Below are 24720 nucleotides of genomic sequence, written 5' to 3'. Positions count from 1 at the left end.
ATATTTGGAATGAGACGTTTCATTTGCAAGCATTCTTAATGCGCTGCATAATGTCAGAGATTATGGTTCTTTTGCAAATGAATTTTTTTTTCTCTGTTTAAAAGCATTCTACAAAAAAAAAAAAAAAAAAAAAAAAAAAAGTGAATATCTCAGTGTAGAGCTGTTTCTCTGGTTCAAAGAACGAAGTGTTGATCAGATCCCACCATCTACTGGGACTCTGTGAAACTACAGTGCTGCTTTGGAGTGCACACTGAAGAACACTGGATGCACTGCTTGGCCTGCAATTTCACCAGACAGCTAGCCAAGTGCTATTTAGCCACTGCAGTTACTGGACTAGTAAATTTTTGATCTGACCTAGGACAGACAGTAAAGGGAACGGCTGTTTACAAGGGTGGATAGTGATGGGACAAGGGGGAATGGTTTTAAACTGAGAGGGGGGAGGTTTAGGTTAGATATTAGGAGGAAGTTTTTCACACAGAGGGTGGTGAAGCACTGGAACAGGTTGCTCAAGGAGATTGTGGATGCCCCATCCCTGGAGGCATTCAAGGCCTGGTTGGATGTGGCTCTGGGCAGCCTCATCTATTGTTTAGGTACCCTGCATAGCAGGAGGGTTAAAACTGGAAGATTATTGTGGTCCTTTTCCCAGGCCATTTTATGATTCAATGATTTTCCCTTATGTTGTCTTGTACAGCAAGCAATAGTGTAATACCAAACAGTAGTAGTTGTAGTGCAAATGTTTGAGCATAAATTTCTCTCTACACATAAGACCATGAACACAACACCCCTTAGTCACACATACCGTCTTCCTTACTCCATGCCAGAGGCATTCAACGTGGTTTTAAACCTGAAAGTATCACAGGGAAGACTTTGGAGGTTAAAGAGTGATAGCTACAGCATAGTGAGGGTGAAAAACCCACTGGGAGACTTCCCACTTCTTCTAAATTATGCACAACAACCATTGCGAGCAAAATTTACAAATTTTTTAGTTCAATACACATGTTATCATTTGAGAAATCAATACATATAGAAGCAGTTACTAGTTTGCAGCTCTTCTATAACTACAGAAAAGACTCTCAGGTGTGTTTGGCTTGTTGCTAAATTTCCCTCATAGGATGCTGGTGGTGTCTCAGACAGTTGTGCCATAAGAGATACCCTGATCCCATTATAGTCATAGCCAAAAATTCACATTGACTTAGCAGAGGATGTTATTTGAGCTTATGAAAAAAGAAGGAGAGTAGGACAGATACTCTGTCTTGCATTCCATGTGGAAAGATCTAGGATGCAGCTGTGGTCCCATTCTCCAAGCTCTAGTTGCTGTTTATCTACTGACACATTGGGAGAGATTGTCACTGTTTGCTGAGCCCTGGGTCAGTCCCTCCAGAGGGCACAAGCCAGTCCTTCTGTCTCTCTGTCTTCTCCAGATGCATCTGTACTTGGTGCGCTCCATAACACTGAGGATGTAGCTCCAAAATACAACCAGGAGTCAGTATAGGGAGAGAAGATTTCTGCCCAAAGTTGGAAATGCCTTGCACTCGATGGCATCAGTGTGCACTTTCAACCCAGAAGATCGATGATACCCTGGTTCCATCAGAAGAGAGGTGGCCAGCAGGGAGCGGGAGGTGATTGTCCTCCTCTGCTCTATTCTGCCCTTGTGAGGCCCAGCTGGAGTACGGGAGCCTGAGGCCCCCAGTACAGGAAAGATGTGAAGTTGTTGCAGAGGGTCCAGAGGAGGGCTACAAAGAAGACCAATGGTCTGGAGCACCTCTCCTATGAAGATAATCTGAAGAAACTCAGCTTTTTCAGCCTGGAAAACAGAAGGCTGCAGGGAGACCTCATTGTGCCTTCCAGTATTGAAAGGGAGTTTATAAATATGAGATAAATCAACTTTTTACATGAGTAGGTAGTGATCGGAGAACAGGGAATGGTCTTAAACTAAGGAGGGGAAATATAGATTAGATGTCAGGGGCAAGTTTTTCACTCAGAATGGGAAGGTGCTGGAACAGGTTTCCCAGAGAGACTGTGGATGCTCTGTCCATGAACCTGTTTAAGACCAGGTTGGATGGTGCCCTGAGCAATCTGATCTAGGAGCTGGGAACTCTGCTGTGGCAGAGAGGCTGGATCTTGATGATCTTTGAGGTTCCTTCCAACTGAAGCCATTCTATGATTCCATGATGACAGAGGGCCTCTGCCACACATGAACAGCAGGAGCCAGATGTGGTGCCTTCTGAAAACTACAGAGCACAGTGATAACCTGCAGCTGGAGGTCCCCAGCCACATTCCCTCCATCTATCTGAGCAGCCCAAGGCACTAGCCCACAGGCGTCGCTCATGAGCCAGGGGGCAGAAGGGCCACTAACCAGGCCACCTTTCTGGTGAAGTTGTGCTAGATGCCAACCATTCGCATTGTGCCACATTCCCAGATCTGTGCATGGCCAGCACTCGCCAGGTGATGGATCCCTCTTCAATACAAAAAAGGCAGAGCCAAAGTACAAGGACAGCGGTAGAGAAAAAGAGGCAGAGCCTGTCTCACTGTCACATTTTGGAGAATTTCAGCTTGGTTCAACCTGTCAAGGCTGTATTGCTATATATCTTTTAATATAATCTTTTTCCAAACAGTTTTGATCTAGGTTCAGACTCACATACCTGGGATGTGAATCAGCTGCAGATATAACTCCTACAGTGCCTACATGTAAGTTATGTTTCTGGTAACTGCTGTAGACAATAGAGTTGGTCAATTCGGCAGAATATAATGAATATGTAACATCCAGGGGGTTGTTACGCTGACCAAACATGGACAAAAAGTGCCTTGCCTTCCTTAATTTTCATGCATTGCCTTGCTTTACTCAGCAGTAGCAGCGTGTCTATTCCACTGCACAAGTACAAAATTATTTACACGCTGCCAAGCTGCCAGCCCCACTTGCTACTCTGGGCAAATATCTGCTTCAGATAAACAGAGTATCAGCCCATTTATTGCTACTTACTACTACTTCTGCCATGGCAACATCCTAGTATGAAGTTCACCAGGGGAACCTCCTTTATACAGCACACGATCTGAATTCCCAACTTAGGGAGGTACAGGCCGAGCCAAAAAGGCAGCTTTTAGACATGAATCTGCTGTCAGTTTGGTGGATGCAGAGGGTTTGGAACACCCTGTGTGAACTGCTGCATTTGTTGCACTGCTCTGTTGGAGCATCACTACCCGCTTCAGCCATAGTAATGCGCTCACAGTTCTCGAGAACCACTCTTTCATTATACCTTACATATTAATTAGGTATAGCAATAGCTTCCTTATTTACATTCTGCACACCACAGTTAAGTCAGCAAATAGGTAATCTCTGAAATGATGATGCAGATAAGCACCCCAGGCACGGTGACCGCAGCACCACACTAACAGGGCCAGGTGGGCGCAGCACATGCCGGCAAAACGAGGACGGCTGCACCCGCACGGCACCACAGCTCTGCACATGCTCTGTGCACCAGCACAATCCCATTCACGCTCTGAGGCTTGTTTGTCTACAGGCAGCACTCTGCTGCTGAGGCTGGGCGAGCTGCAGCATCTCTCAGAGATGCTCACAGACAAATTCACTCACTGGAGGTGTTCTGTAAAAGCTAAGCTTCCAGGGATGTCATTTTAAGAGCACAGCAAACAGATTATACTATTCCCATCAGGCTGGTGGTAATGTCCTTGCCCTGACAACAACTTGAAGACATAAAGCAAGTTTAATTCTCTGACAAGAAGGTTGGCAACAGCTACCATTGTTTATAGTAATATATGGGATTCCTCCTCGACAACCCCGGAGGTGGTGTTTGCCCGGTCCGGTTGCATATATTGAGGTAGATCACAATGGATTTCAGTTCCTCATCTGTATTTGACCAGCACAAAGGTAAGTCTCTTCTTCTGATTTCAAAACCTCAGGTGCTCCCATGCTTCCCATGCAGATGCACTAAGATTCCCTGACAGAATGAATGGTAAGATTTTTTGGAAAAGATCAGGTCTCATGGAAATTGGTTTTGCTTACAGAGATGGTAAATTCTGTCAATCTCAGAAACAGATATTTCAGCCTATTGCTATATTTACATACAGAAATAAAATACTTTAGCAGATAAACTAAAGTATTTGGTTGCTCTTACATCAACATCAATAAATGAACATACAGATTTTTTGCTTATATTGCATATTTGTGCTTTTGTGAACATGCATATTTATATGGCAACAGAAACATTAGCAAACAAAGTAATTTAAAATGGAGAAAAAATAAGAATAGCTTATTTTCTTATATCTGCTGGTTTGTATACACTAAGAGGACTAGGCAGTGATGAGTGATTGACTTTGCTTCAGTAAATGTTAGCCGTACAGGTAAGTATTGCCATAATTATGAATTTAAGATATCCTTAAATGCCACGAAGTGAAGATTTTCTACATGATAAGGTTGCTATGGAAATACTAATGCCTGTTTTCTGTCTGTTTTTAAGTTAAATGAATGAACGTTGTGTATTTATTTGCCTAGACAAGCTTTTCTTTCTTGTTGTTTAATGCACTATCAAAAATATAGTAGTATTCCTCTTATGTTCTCAAAGCAGAAAGCAGTCACTGTTTGCTCATCTGTGTTGCAATAAATGTCTCTCGAAGTCAGCTTGCAAAATTATCTGTTTACAGCAGCCGCCGCTGTTTCCAGCACACTCTCGCAAAGTGCCCCAGCTGATGTGGCCATGCCAGCCCCACACCAAGGGTACTGAGGGGCTGTGTGCCACACAAACAGGGACAGGACCTCGTGGGTCATGTTCAGATGACGCGCAGAACATTTCCTCCAGAAGTACGGAGGTGGTGGTCTGTCCGATGTTCAGCAGCTCCAACAGCCATTCTGGAGCTGCCCTGCAGCTGCCGCAGCGCTGTGCGCTGTTCTGAGCGCAGCGAGGGCACGGGGACACCCTGCGCTTCTGGAACTGCGGGGCTGGCTGCTGGACTGGGAGCTTGGTGCCAACAAGGAGGATGGAGTGTAAGCAGGGTCGGAGAAGGAGCAGACAGGGCTGGGGAGCAGAGAGCAGTGAAGGAGACCGCTGATCCAAACCGCCAATACAATTGAGAGAACGGGGAGGCAACACCTGCCAGTACCCTCCCGACTCCTGCTCTGCCGCTGTCCTCTCGCTGGGACATTTTCCACGCTGATCCTATCACTATTCCCTTACAGCACCATCTCCCAGCCCCACCTTCCTCTGCTCGTGCAGCATCTTCCCAGCAAACGGCGCCCTCCGGCGCTGCCCCTCAGCACACGGCCGCGGGACTGCCGGCTCACGGAACTGCCTCGCTGTCCGCCCTCCCGCAGGCTGCCGTGGGGCGCGGGCGAGCAGAAGCAGCACTTAAGGGACACTGAACCCAGTCGCAAAGACAGCTCTGTTCAAAGCATATGGTGAATTTCGCTAAATAACATCGAGTGCCTTGACATATTACCAATTTAATGAAGAGCTTTTTGCAAGGAGAGGAAGCACTGTTACTCTTTGGAGAGATTTCTGAGAATGACAGAATGCAGACCATGTATTAAACGCACCGATCAACATACATCAGTCTGATATCTTCCCCTACAATCCCATCTCAATCCCAGTCATCAGAAAATTCTTCCCATAACAGGTGAAGAAAAAAAATCACACTCTCTCTGCAACAATTCTTTTGATATCCCTCATCTGTAGCTTATATTATTTATGAACAGCAATAATGGTAGCAGAGCGAGACTTCCAGAAGCTAAGCCTTTCCTCTTCTCTCAGTACTGCTCGGTGCCATTCAGGTGCTGTACCTGGCTTGAGATATTTAACAATTAAACAAAGGAATCAGGAAAAGGTCTGGATGGCCACATTCACAGCCACATACACACAGGGATTATATTACTTTGTTGAACAATCAATGAATCTTTAATATTATAGACTGAGTTATGTTTTCCAACATCTGCACTCATCCACCCATGTGCCAAGCCCAGGAGGGGCCCACCAATGCTGACATCGGTTAGCCCAGTACAGCCAGAGTGGCTGTATTATTTAAAACATCAGAGAATGGGGATAAGAGGATGCTCAGTGGATGCAGACCTTTGTAATGGTAAATTGCAGCAAAGTGAGACTGCATTGTCTCATTTCAGTTGCTGTCCGGGATTCATTGTGCTTTGGTGAAAGTAAGCAGCGTCTTCTTGGTGAAATCACGCAATTGTCAGCATCTGCTGATAAGCAGTGGGAAATGATATATGGCACTTGGCTACTGGGTGCAGGGTGGGAATACAGTATGTTTGCTTACTGAAAGAGGGCAGAAAATTGTATGTATAAATATTTCTTCTTGCTGGTGAACATAAATTATCCTGTCATCCAGCTTTCAGCTCTAAAAGCCCATTAATTTTATCAGGGTCTGAATCCATCATTGCCAAGTCTGTGTACAGTCAGCTAACATGCAGTGACATTAGTTGGATCTTACAAATCCAGTGCAGTAAAAAGCAGGCACTTACGAACACCTAATAGCCACTTTGTAAAATAACAGTTCTGCCGACATCACGAATTGCGTAAAGCACAATCTTGTCACATGAAAGTCAGAGGAGTGTTAATTGAGTATACTTTCATTGCTGTGAATCCTGTGATCTTTCTGTATGTCTCTTTATGCACCTCCTTTCAGACCAAAAGGCTTTTATTGTACTTGGGACAAATGACACATTTTTAAAATATTGCAGCTCATTTCAAGTAGGTTGGCTTTTAGCTGTGATTCTTACTGAGAATTTTAGCTATGAAAGAAAGCTTCACAGCTGTTTTTCCCTACCCTTGCTCCACACACAGGCTGTGAGATGGACTTCCTGAAGATCACTTTCACGAATGGCACAATATTTTTCAAAATATCACATATATAAGACAGCTTAAGTGCTCCTTTGCATTTATAGGGCAGCAAAACCACAGAAGTATAGCTAACACGTTTGCAAATGGAGGACAGGTGCCCTCACTCCTGGGAGGGTTAAGCTAAAGGAGGATAGAACAGGAGACTACATCACTTGCAGCCTGGTGCAGCCTGGTGAATGACACCCAGGAGCTCTTGGAATTCCCTAGTCCCTGCCATATGAAGCATCAGAATACCACATAACCATTTCCGCTCCTCTCCCCACCGAAGCCACATAGGTTGTGTTAGGGAAACTCCATCCCCATCCTCGGTCATGCTCCAGAACTGGAATTAGTGTCTGCCCATTCTTATTCCAGATGCACCACAAAGTTCTCTTTAGTTTCTGCTGGCCCAGTGTCCCCTGTCACCAAGGGAACAGCATGTCCCATGCACCTCATTGCTCTGACAGCTAGGTCTTCTGGTGAGGAAGGGCAAAACCTAATCTTGGCTTCATGCCACTGTTCCTGAGCAGAACTGGAGTTCATGCTCTGCTAGAGCAGGTGCAGACTGTTCATTCAGTCATCCGTCATTCATTCAGCTTTGCACCATCTCTCTGCATGGGAGGACAATTGCTCAGAGGAAAGCAAAGGCACAGGGGATAAGGCAGTTGAATCTAAAAGGGCAGAGGGAATCTGTCCCAGATTCTGATTTGTTTCCATGCCTTCATCTTTCTACCAGTTTGCCCTTCAGGTAAGCAACTGTTCTGCTCAGGAGATGAAGAATTTCCTCTTCTTACTGGATTACTCTGCTCCTGACTCACAGTAGGAAAACAGAACATACAATGTGCTCAAGAAACACATTAAAGTGGCGCTGAGGGACATGGCTAGTGGGCATGGTGGGGATGCATTGACTTGATAATCCTAGAGATCTTTTCCAGCCTTAATGATTCAATGATTCTAAACAGCAAAAATTGTAAATGTACATGAATCAGAGGTGACAGCCACTCTGTTACACAGTCTGTACCTGATTTCTTCCCCCACACCAGCTTCTCCATACCTCTCCCATACATCAGCCACCAGATGCAGCTGTCAGAGGCAGTGTGCCAGTGCTCATGGCACCTCCTGCATAACCCTGAAAGGTGGCCAACAGGAACAACACCTGTGATGATCCTCTGCCTTGTTCCTTGCTTTCCATGTAGCGCACTGCACAACACGCTTTTTGTTTTGGATCTGTCTCAGCAGCTCACAGGTCAGAGTTCCTGAGAGAAATGTCTAGTTCTACAAATGGCAGAATCTCCAGCAGAGTAGAAATCAAGAATTGTATCAAAGGTGTAAGTTGAAAGACGAGTCAGGAGAGGAAAAAGGAAATCTGCATAAGTGGAGTGGAGAGGAAATAGGAATCTGAGCACCACTGAAGACAGATTTATTATCAGATCTCCAGTTTCCCAAGCTCCAATCCAGGGCTCCAGATCCGACAAACCAGCCTTTCCCAGGGTAGAAGCTGACTGCATTTTTTCCATGGCAGCCAAGTTTTACAGCAGAGGGTGATGATTTTGTTGCAGGCAGAGAAGGCCACCTGTGGGTGACAACAAAAAGCCCAGTGTGGAGTTAAACCAGATTCCCTTTCCATGTATGAATAGAATGGCAAATATTTTAAAATCAACTTTAAGGATCTTTTACCACTCAAAAAGATACAAAAAAAATTAATATAATTTATGTTAATGTGCTAATATTAACACTGATTATGAAAGAGACTTTTTTATTGACTCTTTTTAAATTCTCTTTAAAACATCTACTTTTTATCTTTTTCTTTTTTTTTTTTCTGAACAGTTCACAAATTCTTATTTCCAGAAAACACAAGCATGAGGAAAAGTCTTTAACCTGTCTTTCCTTTGTTTGACTCTATGGCGTTATTTAGAAACCAGCTTTACTTCTGCTAACACAGCAGCACAGCAGCAGGGCAACAGTTCTGCTCTTTAGCACTGGCCCGTGGCCATGGTGAATGGTACAGCTCACTGCAGATGTACTTCCCTTTGAGTCAGCAGGGATAAGAAACTTCTCTTTTCAAAATTAAAGATGAGATTGTAGCTGACCAACAGTGCACACTAGAGCATTTTATCGTAACAGCAGATTTAAACAAAAAAAAATGAACTCGTTTGACTGCTGGATTTAGGAGTCTGAAAGCCCACCTGAAGCCAAAAGGCATGTGGAGCATGGGATGTGCAGCCCAGAAGGAAGTTACGATCAAAAGAGTTTGCTACCACAAGTCATCTCACTCACTCCTCTGGAAACAAAAATCTGTTGTGTTAACATTACCTGTAGAGAGGAAAGGTTGAATCCAGGACTAAGATAGGCTTGTGAAGTTTGCCCTTCCATTGAGAAAGCCATATAAAATAATTATTTTTTTATTAAATTCACTGGGGTGGAAGGTCATAAGAATAGTGCAGTTTGAACTCAGGGATCTCTACAAGGTAATGAAGGCAACATGCTGCTCCACATTGCTCGTACTTGCACAACTCTCAGAGTTTAAAAGCACAGAATCCCAATCCCAACCAAGAGAGTATGACTAAAAGTTGGCAGCTAATCATTTTGACTTGCAATAAATGTTTCCAAATTCTAAAATGTAAAAAAAAAAAAAAAAAAAAAGCAAGAAATAAACATTAAAACGTAATTTAGTAACCTACTCTAACAAGAAAAATTAGAACTTGTGTCATTGATTGTCATGGATTGTCATTGATTGCCATTGATTCCTGAGTGCCTAGGAAAGACTCTACAACAGGCCGAAACATCATTTCTCCATAAATTAACCATCTAAGTGAGGGATGTTTTTAGTTGCCTCTGAAACAGATTTTGCTTGAATTCAGCTTTCCTCAGCTCTTTCCCACGGTTTGCCTCACAACCAGATTAGAGATTTTCCTTCTCTTGCCTTCTCTAAAAATTTACCTCATAACATCTATCTTCATGTTTGTGAATATTATATTTGGATAGATGCTTAAATACATATTAACACATGGTCAATGCCTATGTCTGAAAATAGAAACCCTTTTTTTTTAATATCAGTTCACAATCTCATGAAATACCAATGACATTTTCATGCACATACATATATATATTCTGTCATGGAACTGTGCCTTTCTGCCATTTCATTCTTCTCTCATGCAGGTAGCTGTACTCCTATCCAAGTGCAGGGGACTGAGAAAATGTCACACAGGCACAGATTCACTGAGGGCATTGGAAGACTGCATGTGGCTTTGCATCACTCCTCATTTTAAACAGGACATGTCTCCTTTTGGCATGGCCTTTGTAATTTCAAGCAGCTCTGCTTTTTGTTCTATGTCTGCTCTGAAAACTTAGAAGCTGAGGAGTAAGACAGTTTTATAGCACTTTGTCTAAGAGATATTATTCAGAATATGGAGCTTGGGGCTTTTTTTATTAGCTGCAGCTGTCCACCAGCCATCACTAGTAGAAAATGTGCAGAACTATGCCCTTCCAACCCGTTAATGACAGTCACATTGTTGCGTATTGATACTTTCTATGAAAAATGCATTTGAATGCATTCTTTAGCCAGCCCTTGACTGGTTCTGTGGCAGGACTGTGGCTGTCCTCGTTGGACACAGCACTCAGAGAGATGAGCTCGGGGCTGACTGAGGTCCAGGGACAGGCTGAGAAATGTCCCCCAGCCTGACAGTGCCAGCCTGTGAAATCAGAGTCCAACATCATTATTTGGAAACACAGGAAAACGTTTGAAACCAAAACTGAAATGGAACATTTTTGTGTTTGAAGTTCATAGCCAGTTATTACAGTAGCTAGAATTAGCTATTATAGTTAGTGTAAATAATTAATGCAAGGTTAATGGGGATGAACTCTTACAGAGTTTTATGTTATTTAGTTTCCCTCTATCCATGCAAGTAAAGCTGCAGAGCGAACAGAAATGTACTCTTTACTGTACAAGAAATATACCTTAGTCACGGGTTCCAAGAATAGTTAAATTTCCTTTGCACAGGCACTGTTAACACAAAACAGAGCTGCTGGAGGTGCACTCCCATGCAGAGAGCATTCCCCAAACACCTCAGAGAGAGGGATAAATCCTCCATCTTTACAGGGGTGCAAGGAAAGCGCAGGAGCTGAGAATACCTGTATTTCAATACCAAACTCTCTCATGGAAGTGCAGTCAAGCACAAGATGAGCCAGTTCAGTCCTTACTTCACTGTTTCTCAAGTTATGTTCCATTAATATTCTTTTGATTTCTCATGAGAAGTGGAAACTTCAAAGAGGTTTTGTTATGCCATTTCAACATTTATATCCAACAGTTTTTGGAGGAAGCAAATGATGAAGAAAGTTTGAAATGACTAATAAAAGCCACAGTGCTCTTTGGATACACTTTGTTCCATCTCAAGTCATACAATTCCAGTGAAATGTGTTGTTATTTTCACTGTTAATCATTTGTACTTGCTCCCAGCTTACTCATGGGCACACTCCTCCCTGTAGGTGATGCAGCAGAAGAGACTGACTTGACTGTGGTTTACCAGGCGGCAGCTAACGGTGATGTGAACACACTGACTGCAGTCATTCGAGAAGATCCCTCCATCCTGGAGTGCTGCGACAGTGAGGGTAAACAAGGCTGAGCTTTTTCTCAGGAGAATCCCTGCTTTGGATTGCCATTAAATTTTCCATTTTAAGTCCTGATTCTCGTGCTTGGAAAATTATATTTAGTAGCAGGATATGAGAAACTTGTGTTATTCTTTGGAACATCCCCTAGAAATGCATAATCCAGATACTCTTTCATCCTGAGTTTGCACGATCGGATAGAAATAAGCTGTTTTGATATAATCAGAACATTAACAAGAAGCTATTTTATCTCCTTTAAGAAGATGCTGAGAAATTTCTGTCATTACAGAGTTTTTATCAAAGCCAAATGCCATACATTCCACACATCCTTAGAGCAGAGGGTTCCAGTAATTTGCACTTCAATAGCATGTGCACAGACACGCACCAAAAAATACAATATTTTGCTTTGTGTTTCTTTGCCCATAGGCAAACCATGCAATGTGTGATGATCTAAATAACCCGTGAGACTGCACTCCTTTTCCTTTTTGCTCGGTTTACTATGTAATGTTCCTACAAAGCACTCTCCTGAGTTGATTTTTACATGCATCTATTTCCCATGTGATTTAAAGCTACAGATCTATGAAAGCTTCTCTCAAGGAAGTCTTTGTTTATTCAAAAAAATTTTATTGCAACTTCTTTCAAAGGGTTGAGATTAACCCTGTATATTCCAATCCTTGCCAATATGAAGGGCAATGAATGGAGGCAGACTGATCAGCGAAGAGGAGCATTGCAGATTCAGAATAATCTTGTTTTCTTGTTTGTATGAGCAAATGTAACTAAGATCAGTCTTGCAAGACAAAACATGTGTCCATATCCTGCAGATATGACATAACTTTGAGTAGTGTATACTTGCTCAGCAATCTCAGTGAATTCAGAAAGGATTATTATTCTTCACTTGTGCCTGGTTGCATATTATGGTTTCTAACATTCAGGTTTATTCCCAGCTTAGTAATTTTAAATTGCTCTATCAGATTCTGCAGGAAAATCTTTGCTGTTATTCAGCAGTTAAAAGAATGGAAGGAAGGGAAAGCAGTTAAGTAATATCATAACACTGAACATTAAGAAAATCTGCATAATAAGTCTGAAGGTGGATTTCAGTCTTTTTCCAGCACAGAAGTGGTTTGCTGAATATAAAATAAGTTCTCACCAAGAGAAAACTATCCCAAAGCAAATCCACTCATTAAATTAAGTTGTTAAAAATCATCGGACACACACACATCTTTGCATGAAATAGGGTTTGATTTCATATATTTTTTGAACACAGGAACACAGGATGAAACTGGGTTTGAGAAAATTAGCCAAGCGTGACCTGGTGACTATTCATTTTGAAGGATATCAGCTTTCAGTGTCTGAAACCAATAGTTCATGCAGGAATCCTGAGAGTAGAAAAGGAATATTCTCTCCAGATGCAGAGTTAATGAGGCAGTGTTTTCGCTATGCTATTTCTTGTAATCAGTGGTAATCTGCCGAGTTACCGCCTGCCCGCAAAAAGCTGAGTACAGCTGTTGGACAGTCGCGAGAGAAAAGCCTTGTTAGTTTGCCAGCGCTAACCTCAGCAAATAAGAAAATGTCTCTATCTTATGGCTTTGACTAAATAAAAATTGTAAAAGAATAGCCAACCCCTGCAATTCTGTCATTCTGTGTGATTTGACTTTCTTCCCCAGGTTGCACACCTCTGATGCATGCTGTGTCAGGGCGCCAGGTCGATACAGTGAAGCTTTTACTGAAGATGGGAGCCAATATTAACACACAAGATGCATGTGGACGTACCAGTTTATCTCTGGCAACTTATCTGGTATCAGGACTGGGGGGTGGAGGAAGAAACGGGTTGAGCAAATAAGATTTCCATTTGTATATAGAAATCAAAAAAAGGACTAAATATTTTACTGGGAAATATTGGTGATGTGTGGATGGTTGGGCTGGATGATCTTAGAGATCTTTTCCAACGTTGGTGATTCCACGATTCTATGATTTGTTTCTAGATAGTAGTGAAAATGTAAAGTTTACTATAGTGCAAAGCTGCAAGCTCTGTAAGATTCTGAATCAGAACTGCTTTCAGAGTGTCCTTCATCTTTTGGTTGCAAAATCAACATGTGGCGTGGGAATCTCACAACGTCCAGGGTCCTCTTCATGGTTTCAGAAAAGCCAGTGGTTTCCTGTGCACTGGAAAAGAGCTTGAAGTTCCCTCCTTTCTTTATAGGCAGATTAACTTCTCCCTTCTCCCTCTCAGTATCAGATTTTCACTGTTCAGCAGGGAGCGCATTTCTGTCTCAACTCTGGTTGTCAGCTGGCATGTTTACCTGCACACCTGAGCACTGCTTTTCTCTCCACTGTAGAGCTGGACCTGGAATGGCCAGGTGCAAGGTGCTTCAGGTGTCAGTGCAAATCTTAAGTGATCCAATCTCCCAATTAACCCACTTACAAGCAACAGTAGAGGAAGACATCCCACGAAGAGGTTGGGGAAGGGAGATGTGGTGCTCTGGTGCTCTCCATCTGAAGCACACAGTTATTGTCCTCTTCTCCCTGGTCTTCTGTTCCACACTGGAAGGAATTCAGCATGCATGGAGAGGGGACCATGTTAGCTGGTCAGAGGGGTTGACCACAGACTGGATAAATGCCTGTACTTTTGAGCAGAAATAGTGGCAGCTTAATTAAATCATATCCCTTGCATCTAATTTCTTCCTGCAAATTCAGTATGAAAATGATGCTTCTCCTCAGCTGTTAGATGTTTAGCCAGAAAATATGTGTAGAAAGTGGCAAAACAGACCATTTCATTCAGTGCAAGGAGCATGTCCCACTTACTTCAGCACAAACATTTCCTCTGCCAGATACTTAAAAAAAAAAAAATTCCCATAATTAGTATCATGCTCCTTTTTTCCTCCCTCTTTTCCCACAGGGGAAAAATATTCTTTGGGAAGAAAAAGAAATGACTGGAAAGGATTTAAGCCACCCAGGCTTCAAAGTTTCCATTTCTGTTTCTGTGATGGATATAATCAGAGGTCTTGAGAGCATTTGGCTGTGATGTCTGTCCAGAGAACCGAATTGAACAGAGCTCTGTGCTCACAATCCCATGCAGAATTTGGTAGTGTCATACTTCCACCAAGAACCACAGCAGATATGTTCTGATTCCATTGTTCTTTTTCTCTATAAATGCTGGTAATGCTGATCCAACATAGATCATACTGGATGAAATGGTCTTTATTGATTGCTTGCAGAGGTTCTAAGAAAATACTTAAACACACACTCATTTTTCCTGGAACATTTCCTGGAACCGAAAGATTTATGCAATCACAATCAGATTGTTTATTTGTTGTTTTGTTGAGGTGATCAATACAAGGTTTTAATCCAAGAACTGATTCATCCCATCTGTTTTGGTGCTGTTTTCAGTCAAACATTGTCACTGATTCAAACTTCTGCAACAATGCTTAGAAGACTACACTCTAAGGCGTATTAGTATTGATTTGATATCCCTGCTAATATACCATAAAAGAAATTAGATTAAGTGTTCACTTCTTGGTTTAACTTGGCATACTTAAATTCACACGCAGGAATTTGTGTAGCATTTGTTAGGTTTACAGGAATTAGAAGGTTTTTAATGACTGTTTACACATTCAGTACTTGCCTAGATGCAGAAAAAAAGAAGGTGGTGTAAATAAAACTTTGTTTTAATGGATGAATTAATCTGAGACAGACTCCAGAGGAAAATATTCTCAGTGCTGAGACCAATCTTGGAGAAACCAAGGACCATTTCCTCAGCTGGCTGAAACAGCCAGTGACATGCTAAAGCAAGAACCACCGAGCAAAGACCTGGCCTGATGTATTTTACTTTCCCCTTTGACATAATACAATTTCTTTTTTAGGGCTGGTTGGAAGGCTGTGTCAGCCTGCTCAGAAATGGTGCTAAGCAAAACATACCTGATAAAAACGGGAGGCTGCCACTACACGCTGCTACTGCAGAGCCCGACGTGAGGTATGTCTGAGGATCCCGCAGCTTTTGCTGATTGAATCTCAGCAGGTAGTCCTCAATTCAGTTTCACAGTTCAAAGGAGAGACTAAGTCACAAGGTTAGCCTTGACAGTTACACTTGTTATTTGCCCTTCCATTTAATGGTTATCATAAAGAGCAGAGGATAGAAAGAAGAAAAAGCATTGCACAACACTTCTATAACAGATATAGCCAAGAAAAATGAGGAGACCAATACAAAGCCACAAAAGCAAGAAAAAGATATATATATAAAAGAAGTTGAAACTCTAGGTTTCCCTCAGCCCTTCTCTACCTTCCAAGAGAAATTTTACAAGAAGCTTCATTTCTGGATGTCTCCTCCAAGCAGTATGGCATATGTGTGAAAAATTTTCCACACGACAATTTCTCTGAGCCCCTGTAAAGGGGAAGCAGATGTTTGGTGGACTATCTTGATTTTAAACTGTAAGAGGGCAGATTTAGACTAAATATTAGGAAGAAATTCTTTACTGTTAGGGTTGTGCGTGCCCCCTCTTGGAAGCATTCATGGCCAGTCTGGATGGGGCTTTGAGCAACCTGGTCTAGTGGCAGGTGTCCTTAAGATCTAGATGATCTTAAAGGTCCCTTAAACCCAAAACATTCTATGATTATGTGATTCTGTGATTTTTAACTACTCTTACTGATGGTGATGTAATAAACTAAAGCATGCGTAGATCAGAAGTTGTAAGAAAGATTCTTTGTCTCATTTTCATCCGTGATGATAGGAAGGGCTTTTTGAGTCTTGATTTGTACATTTGAATAAATTCGTTCAAACATGTTTCCTACGTAAGTCATGTCTGGGGACATTGGAGACAGGTAAAACATTTAGCAGATATAAAATATCATTGCGACTCAATCATGGAGACTATGATTTTGTTGTAACCATATTACATCAGAGCTCTCTGCACTTCTGCTGATCTTACTTCACAGTCTTTTTGACAGCTATTTTCATTTTCTACATTCATCACTGTTTTTCGTGCGTTACTTTGAGGAAATAATTCGAAGCCTCTGCGATAGTATGAGTGCATTATCATATTCCAACTGAAAACTGCATTTGTACATTTCTGCCATGCTGCTACTCAGAAGGGTGCAACTATAGTTTAGCAGTACACACAGCACTCCCTGAACATCTTCTATACTCTTCATGGACACGGAAAGACTTTTACTCTAAATAGGAATTTGTCATCAGTTCAATTATTTTACACCATTTGCCATCCGGGGTTACCCATGCCAAGCTTTTCCATCCTGGCCATTGCCATTCTCCTGAACGCTGTGTCATTACCAAAAAGGCACATGTAGTGGTGTGTTAGGAAATGCTTTTTCAGCTAAACTTTAAAATCTGGAAATGCTCTGCTAAACCCCGTGTGTTTCCAGTGCATGAACCACATAGAATGCCAGAGACTGTGATCAGCTAGTTTGGACTAGGTGACCTTGTAAGTCTCTTCTAGCCTTGTGATTCTATGATTCTACATCTTAATATGATAATGGATTCATTTGCATCAATATATATCCTACATTCGAGAAAAGGTGGAAAGGGATTCCATGAACTTACTGCTCTCTAGCTTTTAGAACAGATAACAGAGAAATCTCAGTCAGGGTGGCCAAATATCTATACATAGAGAATATAAGGGAGCCAAGAGTTGTTGACAGATGCTTTACAGTCAAAGAGTGACATGTCCTTCTCTACAATGGTTTCCCTGAAGATTTCTGAGGTTAAACTACAGAAATGTGTAACTTATTGATCACAAAACTACAGAAATGTGTAACTTATTGATCACAAAACTGTGATAAAGGGGTTTTACAAGTATACTACAGTAATCTCATGTTATCTTTCCTCAGTAGCCCTCATTTACTTCGACTTGTTTTCAAACAGTGGATTTCTTAGATTCTGGTTGGAGTTTATTGACCCAATTGACTATAAAATCTGTTCTACCACTTTGCTTTTTTCAAATTAATCTCAACAATTATAAAAATTCTTTCTCTTCAGTTTCCATTCTTTGACACCACAATACCATTCATTCATCGTGTGATTAAGAAAAGGAGGTGTAGCACCCATTTACTACAAGTGAATGCATTCATATGTAAATGAACTTGATGCCCTGATCAAGTGCTGGGATCTACACAGTCTTCACCCTTTAGAGATATGCCAGTTAGAAAAAAAATAAAGTTGGATTTCCTGTCCGCTGAAGGACAAACAGTTGACAAACAGTTCAGATTTCTCCTCAGCAGAACAGACAACTCATCCCTAAGCAACAGTAGATTCTTTCGAATAATATCTACTTGTTTATTTCTGAGAAAAGAAAAAAATAATTTCTCATGCAACACTCCAAGATTTGATGAACACAGTTCAATATGAAAAATGTACTGGAAGTTTGCCCTGATGATTTTAACAAAAAAAATTAACAAAAAATTAACAAAAGATTTTTATTTAGTATCCTAGGTCTGAGAATCAATGCATGATTGCATACATTCATCTGTGCATTATCTGTTCATTTATCAGAATTCCCACTTCAAGGTGGTACTTATTTTCTATTAACATCCTTGCAAAAAAAAAAAATATATATATATATAATTATATTATTATAAATATATATTATATATAAATTTATATTATATTATAAAGTATATATTATTATATATACATAATAATAAAAAGGTTTTTAAAGTCTGTTTTGCAAGTTTATTACAAATCTGCACCTTCAGATGAGCCACACTTTTGCATTATGATCTTATTTAAGGATTCACTTTCCTTTTGTTAAGATCAGAAGAACAGTACATCTACCACAGCATCCATGTGATTTGGCTTTGTTACAGACTATGTCATTTCCGTGGTCTACTCATCTACTCATCTACTTGAAACAATTTTTCTTCCAGTATGAAACATAACCATGTTTTATAACCATAACCATTCTCTAAAGCTATAGTGATTTCAGAATATCTTCATAGGAGTCTATAAGGAAAAGCAAAGCCTTTGCAGTATTAAAAATACCACTGCATTTAATATTTCAGTGACCATTTTATCGTAGCTGATCCCTCCACCAGAGGGGAGTGTTTGTAGTCTGATATCCCATAACAAAAGCAAACTAGTGCACTGCTTATTTTATACCACGACAGTGGCTCTATCCCAGCAAAAATACTGTAAAACCTTGGCAAATGCAATTGGTTAGTACATGTGTAACTGTTACAGTTTGTATGCATGTATACAGACAAACACGCCAGCACATACACAATATTGCATTACTCTGACATTTAAGGAGCACTACAAACATTTTTGTAAACATTAACATTTCTGTTTGTTTAAAACTTTATGAAACAGAATGAGGATGAATGTCTAAAAAAAATTGCATACATTTAGTATAATATACTCTGATTCACCCTGAGAATCGACATAAGAATACTTCCTAGTGGATCTGCTTTTGATTCCCAGAACAAAACTTCAGTTGTTACAGTATGCTATAAAGTCTTAACTGCTTTTCTAGCCCAGACCTAAGACTCTGACCTGTGCCCATCACTAAGACTGCTTTGTCTTGAAATTGCACGTCTTCTTTCCCAAATGATGTCAAAATTTCAGGTTTACTCAGCAGCTCTGTACACTGATTATTTGCTTGTCATTGCTTCCACAGGCTTCTGAACGTGCTCCTGCAGCAGTCGAATCTTAGCGAAATTAATCATCAGGACAATGAGGTGAGTGAGCTGGTGCCATAAACCACTGTCCCAGGCCCTGGGATCATACAGTTCATGCTGTTCAGCAGTCCACTGAACTTTATGATGAGAGTATGCATAAGCCAAATTTTTCCATAATGCATTTGCTGAACCCTGCAGAGCCCTATCTCATTTTTCCCACCATGCATGATGCATCTTAAGACTAATAAAATTTCTCCATGTTCTGTCAATTATTTTAACCAGTCTCTTCTTTCACTTGCCAAGACATAAACCGCTTTTGATTCTTCCTAAGTTAGACAATGGGCTTAATTTTCATTTTTTCCTAACGTTCCATCACCAAGAATTAAGTTCTCAAGAAAAATATCAGAAACCTGGTATAGCACCGGAGAATTACAGAAAGACAAAAACTTGTCTGATCCTCAAATCAGACAAAAAAATTGTCTGATCCTCAAATCATGCACCCTGCATGCATGCACAGGAGAATGTCAGCTCCCCAGATGTACTGTCCAGATAGAGAAGCCAAGGCACAAGAGAGACTCTGTATGTCCTTCCACGTGTTTCTCTTCACACTAGCAAACACTCAAAGATGCTTCTTATCTCCACGGTGCCAGATCCACCACTGGGCTGCCAATTTTCCCTCTTCACATGAGCCTCCCATGTCCACAGGATGGTTTGCAGACCCTGTTTACAACAACCTAAACCAGACATCTGGTTTGTCTTGGCATAGAGTTACATTGCTAATGAATTGCATGAAATCATGGATGATAATTTCAATCCATAGTGATTGCAATGCATCACTGAATGCAATTTGGAACTTTATCCAGCTCACAGTCACAGGGAAGACATTTGTTCAACTCTCAGTATTAAGCCCTGAATATTCATTGTTTTCTGAAAAGTGTGGATCCTCACAGATGATTTCAGCTAACAGAGCTGGTCTCTTGGCAAAAGCAAAGCACTTCAGATTTCCCATCGTCTGCTTTACAGAAACACACACAGTAAAAAATACATCTGAAAGTTTCATTTGGTTTCCACAACCATCGCTTTCTGTAGATGTGCTTAAAAATATTCTAAGATCACGATAGAAAGAAACATTCCCTGAAAAAGCAGGGAATCTGAGCATAACTGGTGTCACACTATACTTCGCAGAGGCAAACACAGCTGCTGACTGCATCTGGTCCCCATTTGCTAGATTCCGTCTGAGGTTGTCAAACTGCTAACCAATCATCCACATCCATTTATTTTTCTTTTTTTCTCCTTTTATGCATCTTATGGCCCTACATTTTTTCATAAATGCACTATTTAGGAACTTTATTATTTTAATATTACATATTTCTAGATCTTCACAGCCCTGCAGCTTCGACATTTCTGTTATCACCCCCATGCTCCCTCTGAAAAGCACAGATGACACCGAAGGTGTACACGTCAGATGGGTATGAGCAGGCTGGCCCTTGCCACCACAGCAGGCCCACATGTGGGTGTGCCGCTACCACCAGCTCAGTCCCCTGTGCTCTTGTGGGCGCTCTGAAAGGACACGTGGAACACACCAATTATTAGAAAAGAAAAAGAGAGCAAAACAGGAAACAGCATTGTGCTCTGTCTCAATCCTTGGTATGCCCACACCTTTAATGCTCGCTGCAACTGTCATCTGAAAAAGGGTGTGCAGCAAAAGGAACAGAAAAGATCTGCAAAGATTATTATAGAATGGTTTCCTTTCACGGGCAGGTCAATAACTAGAACACACAAACTATGAAAGGACGTTCAGCTCTGTCAGAGGGGCAATATAATGTAAGTCCACAGCACCATAAATGCTATGGAGAAGATGCGAAGAGCATGATTATTCACTGCTTTTTACATCTAAAATGATGGGGACACCCAAAGAAATCATCTGACAACAGTTCTACAGGAAAAAATGAAAAGAAAATGCTTTTTCACAAAATCCATGGTTATCGTGTGGAGGTCTGGATGGCATAGGAAGTCCTTAGTACGATTACCAGATGTTACATTATTGTGTATCACTAAGCCTTATTTCTTCATGTCTCCCTCTATTTTCTACTGAGCCTGGACTAGGGAGAACTTTGATCTCTATGCACAGTTCTTACACTCTCATGTTATATCTGGCTCAGCTGATAGCAATAGTAAGAACAGAAATCTGATTTTTCAAGAATCTTGCCTTTTGCCCATATCGACATACTGAGCATAGATGACAAAAATCTGGCCTGATAAACTGGAGCTTCCCCTCTTTCAGTGATTGTTCTGACTGTTCAGAGAAAGGTGCAAGGATCCATGTCCCAGAAGGAGATTACTTCACTGAATTCTCACTTAACTTGGGTTTGGACTCGATGATCTCTGGAGGTCCCTTCCAACCCCTACAATTCTGTGATTCTGTGATTCTGTGATTAACAGCACCCACAAGTCTTCGGAGCCCACCAAGGATACTAGGTCCCTAGTACCAAAACACATGTCCACTGACATCAATGGTAGAACTCTCATTAATTTCAGTGAGACAGGATTAAATTCTTGTTTCTGGTTTTACAAAACAAAAACCCCCATGATTAAGATTTGGAAAACCTAACTAAAAACAAAACTGCTCTTGTTCAATTGTTTTATTTTGTCATCACCCATATTTAACCCACTTGGGGACTTGAAAACAGTTATACTATATCTGATAGTTCAGAGAAATAAAAGTTAAGGGGTTCAAGCTTTCACTTCTATCACTGCTAACCACTTCTAGTATTTATGCACTAATAAGCTTGTCTGCATTAATGTCTTATAGCTTGTGTTTAACCCAAATTGTTGTTAACTAGATTTATGAGGCTCCACTCAAGTTTCAATTTCTTTTCCACTTTACATTTTTGGGGTTTTTTTTTTTGCCATTTTGGATCTGAAGAAAGACCCTTGACATACATTTTCAATAGTAGAAGATAGTAAGCAAATCTGCTCAAATTAAAAAGTTACCACATCTGAATGATCTGAATGAATTTTAAGAAAAGGTGAGTTAGAAACATCTTTAGTATTATGGACATAGAATAAACTATAGGTGTATAAAACAGTGTTGATGAAGGTGAAATTAACACATCATGAATTCTATTAATAGAGACTGAACACTCCTGAGATGGAATGAAAATGCAGATCCATCAATGTTTTCTTCCTAAATGAGAGGTAACGGCCTCAAGTTGCACCAGGGGAGGTTCAGGTTGGATTTTAGGAATAATTTATTCTCTGATAGAGTGGTAATGCGTTGGAACAGACTGCCCACAGAAGAGGAGGAATTAATATCCCTGGAGATGTTCAAGAAACACGTAGATGTGACACTGAGAGAAACATGATTAGTGGGTATGGTGATGGTGGGTTGATGGTTGCAATCATATTAGAGGTCTTTTCAACCTTAATGATTCTTTGGTTCTATGATTCTCTGAATACAAACTGTAATTGTTAGATGTTTATACTGTGAGTCCTTTTGTGAGTCACTGGGGCAGTTCTTTAGCTTGCTGATTAGAGTCAGCTTATAATTCTTATTTTGAATTAAAGATAAGGTCTGAGTTAAACACCATATTGTGTTATGACAAAGCACACGCCTGAAACAGGCCTCTCTCACTGGACCCAAGCTTAGTAGTGAGGAACCACCTCCCCGGCCATCATGGTCTTGATCACACGTCATTTAAGACAGTTACTGTCAGGTATGAAAGAAGCCTTTGTATTTGTATTGATTGTCTGCATTGACTCTAAAAAGATCATTGCAAGGTTCCCTATTATGGCTAGTTAGCAAGTTGCAAGTAATTATTTCACTTCAAGGCAAAGAGAAAAGAGTCAATCCATCCCCAGTGGTTTCAGAACAGTCTAGCTTTTCTGCAGCTACAGGAGATGCAAAGGCCATTATTGTGCATGACCTTTATTTACTCTCTGCGCTTGTGGCTTTCAGGGAATGACTTCACTCCACTGGGCAGCTTTCCACAACAGGCCACAGCATGCACAGACCCTGCTGCACAAGGGAGCAGACCTGACTCTAGTGGATAAAGACTTCAAAACCGCTCTGCACTGGGCTGTACAGGTAAGCTACAACCACAGTTTCACTGGACTGTTGCTTCAACTGAATCAGTCACCAAGTTGAACTAAGCAGAGAGAAATGGATGCTAAGAGCACTCATAAACACCCTCAGCATTTTGCTGGTGAGCATAAGACGAGGATCTAATGCCTGCTCCGGAGGGCAAGGCATACTTCACATAGGCTCAGCACTCTTGCTCCGGAATAACTTCTTATCCCACAGGGACTACCCATATGCTTCATGCTGAACTCATGCTGACATTTTTTCATAGAGTCAAGGTTGCAGAAATCAGCAACTTAAAGTCTCACAAACAACCTGTGGTAAGAAAGCACAGTAAATGCAAATTAAAACATATTTAAACAGCTATAATTGTGGAATAATTGGCTGAACGTTTAGGCCCCTGTTTTGTGGCAATTAGGGAAGTAAAAGAGCCAAACATAATTCACATTGACTTGTGTGTCCCTATTTTCTATGCAAAAAAAAAAAGTCAAGTTGATAAAAATCTCCTGGGAGGTCACTGTAAGGGAAAGAAAAACAAACAAGAAAACACAGATAAATAAATGCACATGAGATTAAACACTATTATGCAATCGGTAATATGTGTCATAGTAACTGATATAAAATAAAACATTGTTTTAAGAAGTTACGCATAAGCCTCACTGCAGGAAACAACCTGGATGAAAAGGGGAGAGCAGTCACATAAATGTGTTTTTACTTGCTCATTTGCCATAGCAAGTTCTGATATCAGTGCTCAAAACACTTGCACAACAAATAAGCAAAAACAGAACTTAAACAAAAATTCAGTAACATTTTCCTACAATGACTAAATATTTGCATTCTCACCTGATCCAAATCCTTAAAAATCAGTGTTACCAAAGAAATTGAAAAGCTCTCTTTCCTCTGAGTGACACTCATCTTAATCTTTTGATGATTCTGTTTTATGAATGTTATGATTTAACTCCACTGTTAACTCCTGCCTCCAACTGTGTCCCACAGATTGGCAAAACAACTCTTAAAAGGGGGTAAATTTGCGAATGCACAAAGTCTGTGTTGGTTCAGTTGGAGGCAAATTACAAATTCCTCTTCTTTCTCCCCAAGCTGCTCTCGTAAGTTAGAAGAAAGAAGAGCAGGAGAACTCTAGTTCTCATCTTCTTGTCAGATTCCTGCTATGAAGCCTTATAAATCATTTATTCCATCCACATTTTTCTCCATACAACATGTCAAGAAGGGCTGGTTCAAATACCAGAGCACGGAATAGAACTGTGAGCATTTCTCTTACACAGGCTTTTCCAAGAGGAAACACTTTCAGCCAGTACTCTCTGTTGCCTTATTAGGCCCAGGGGAAAGAGGCACTCTGGACAGCCATGGCTTTCTCTGCTACTACATCTCTGCTGCATGGGACCATCATTCTCGCATATCCATTTTAGTATGTTCAATGAGTGTTCTCTCCAGGACGAAGGCAGGATCATGCTCTTTGAAGAGACCGTGTCAGAAAACGTTTAATAACTTCACTCATAGCCCCTGGAAAGATGGTATTTTTCCTTTAAGAATTGCATTTATATCTCCAGAGCA

General features: G+C 40.9%; 1 protein-coding gene across 1 annotated transcript in view; it reads left to right on the top strand.

The window, feature by feature from the left end:
• Positions 1–3521: 3521 nt before the first annotated feature.
• The window catches only part of ANKRD55 (ankyrin repeat domain 55), a 51086-nt gene continuing 29887 nt past the window's right edge, over positions 3522–24720 (top strand). The window contains exons 1-6 of the mRNA XM_048931272.1: positions 3522–3883; positions 11325–11447; positions 13109–13239; positions 15305–15414; positions 19067–19127; positions 23026–23154. Coding sequence (XP_048787229.1) covers positions 3844–3883; positions 11325–11447; positions 13109–13239; positions 15305–15414; positions 19067–19127; positions 23026–23154 — 594 coding nt within the window. The 5' untranslated portion in view covers positions 3522–3843. The remainder of the gene's footprint in view (positions 3884–11324; positions 11448–13108; positions 13240–15304; positions 15415–19066; positions 19128–23025; positions 23155–24720) is intronic.

The sequence above is a fragment of the Lagopus muta genome, chromosome Z, assembly GCF_023343835.1.
Source record: "Lagopus muta isolate bLagMut1 chromosome Z, bLagMut1 primary, whole genome shotgun sequence".
Taxonomy (NCBI): Eukaryota; Metazoa; Chordata; class Aves; order Galliformes; family Phasianidae; genus Lagopus; species Lagopus muta.
This window is presented reverse-complemented; position numbering and strand designations above follow the sequence as displayed.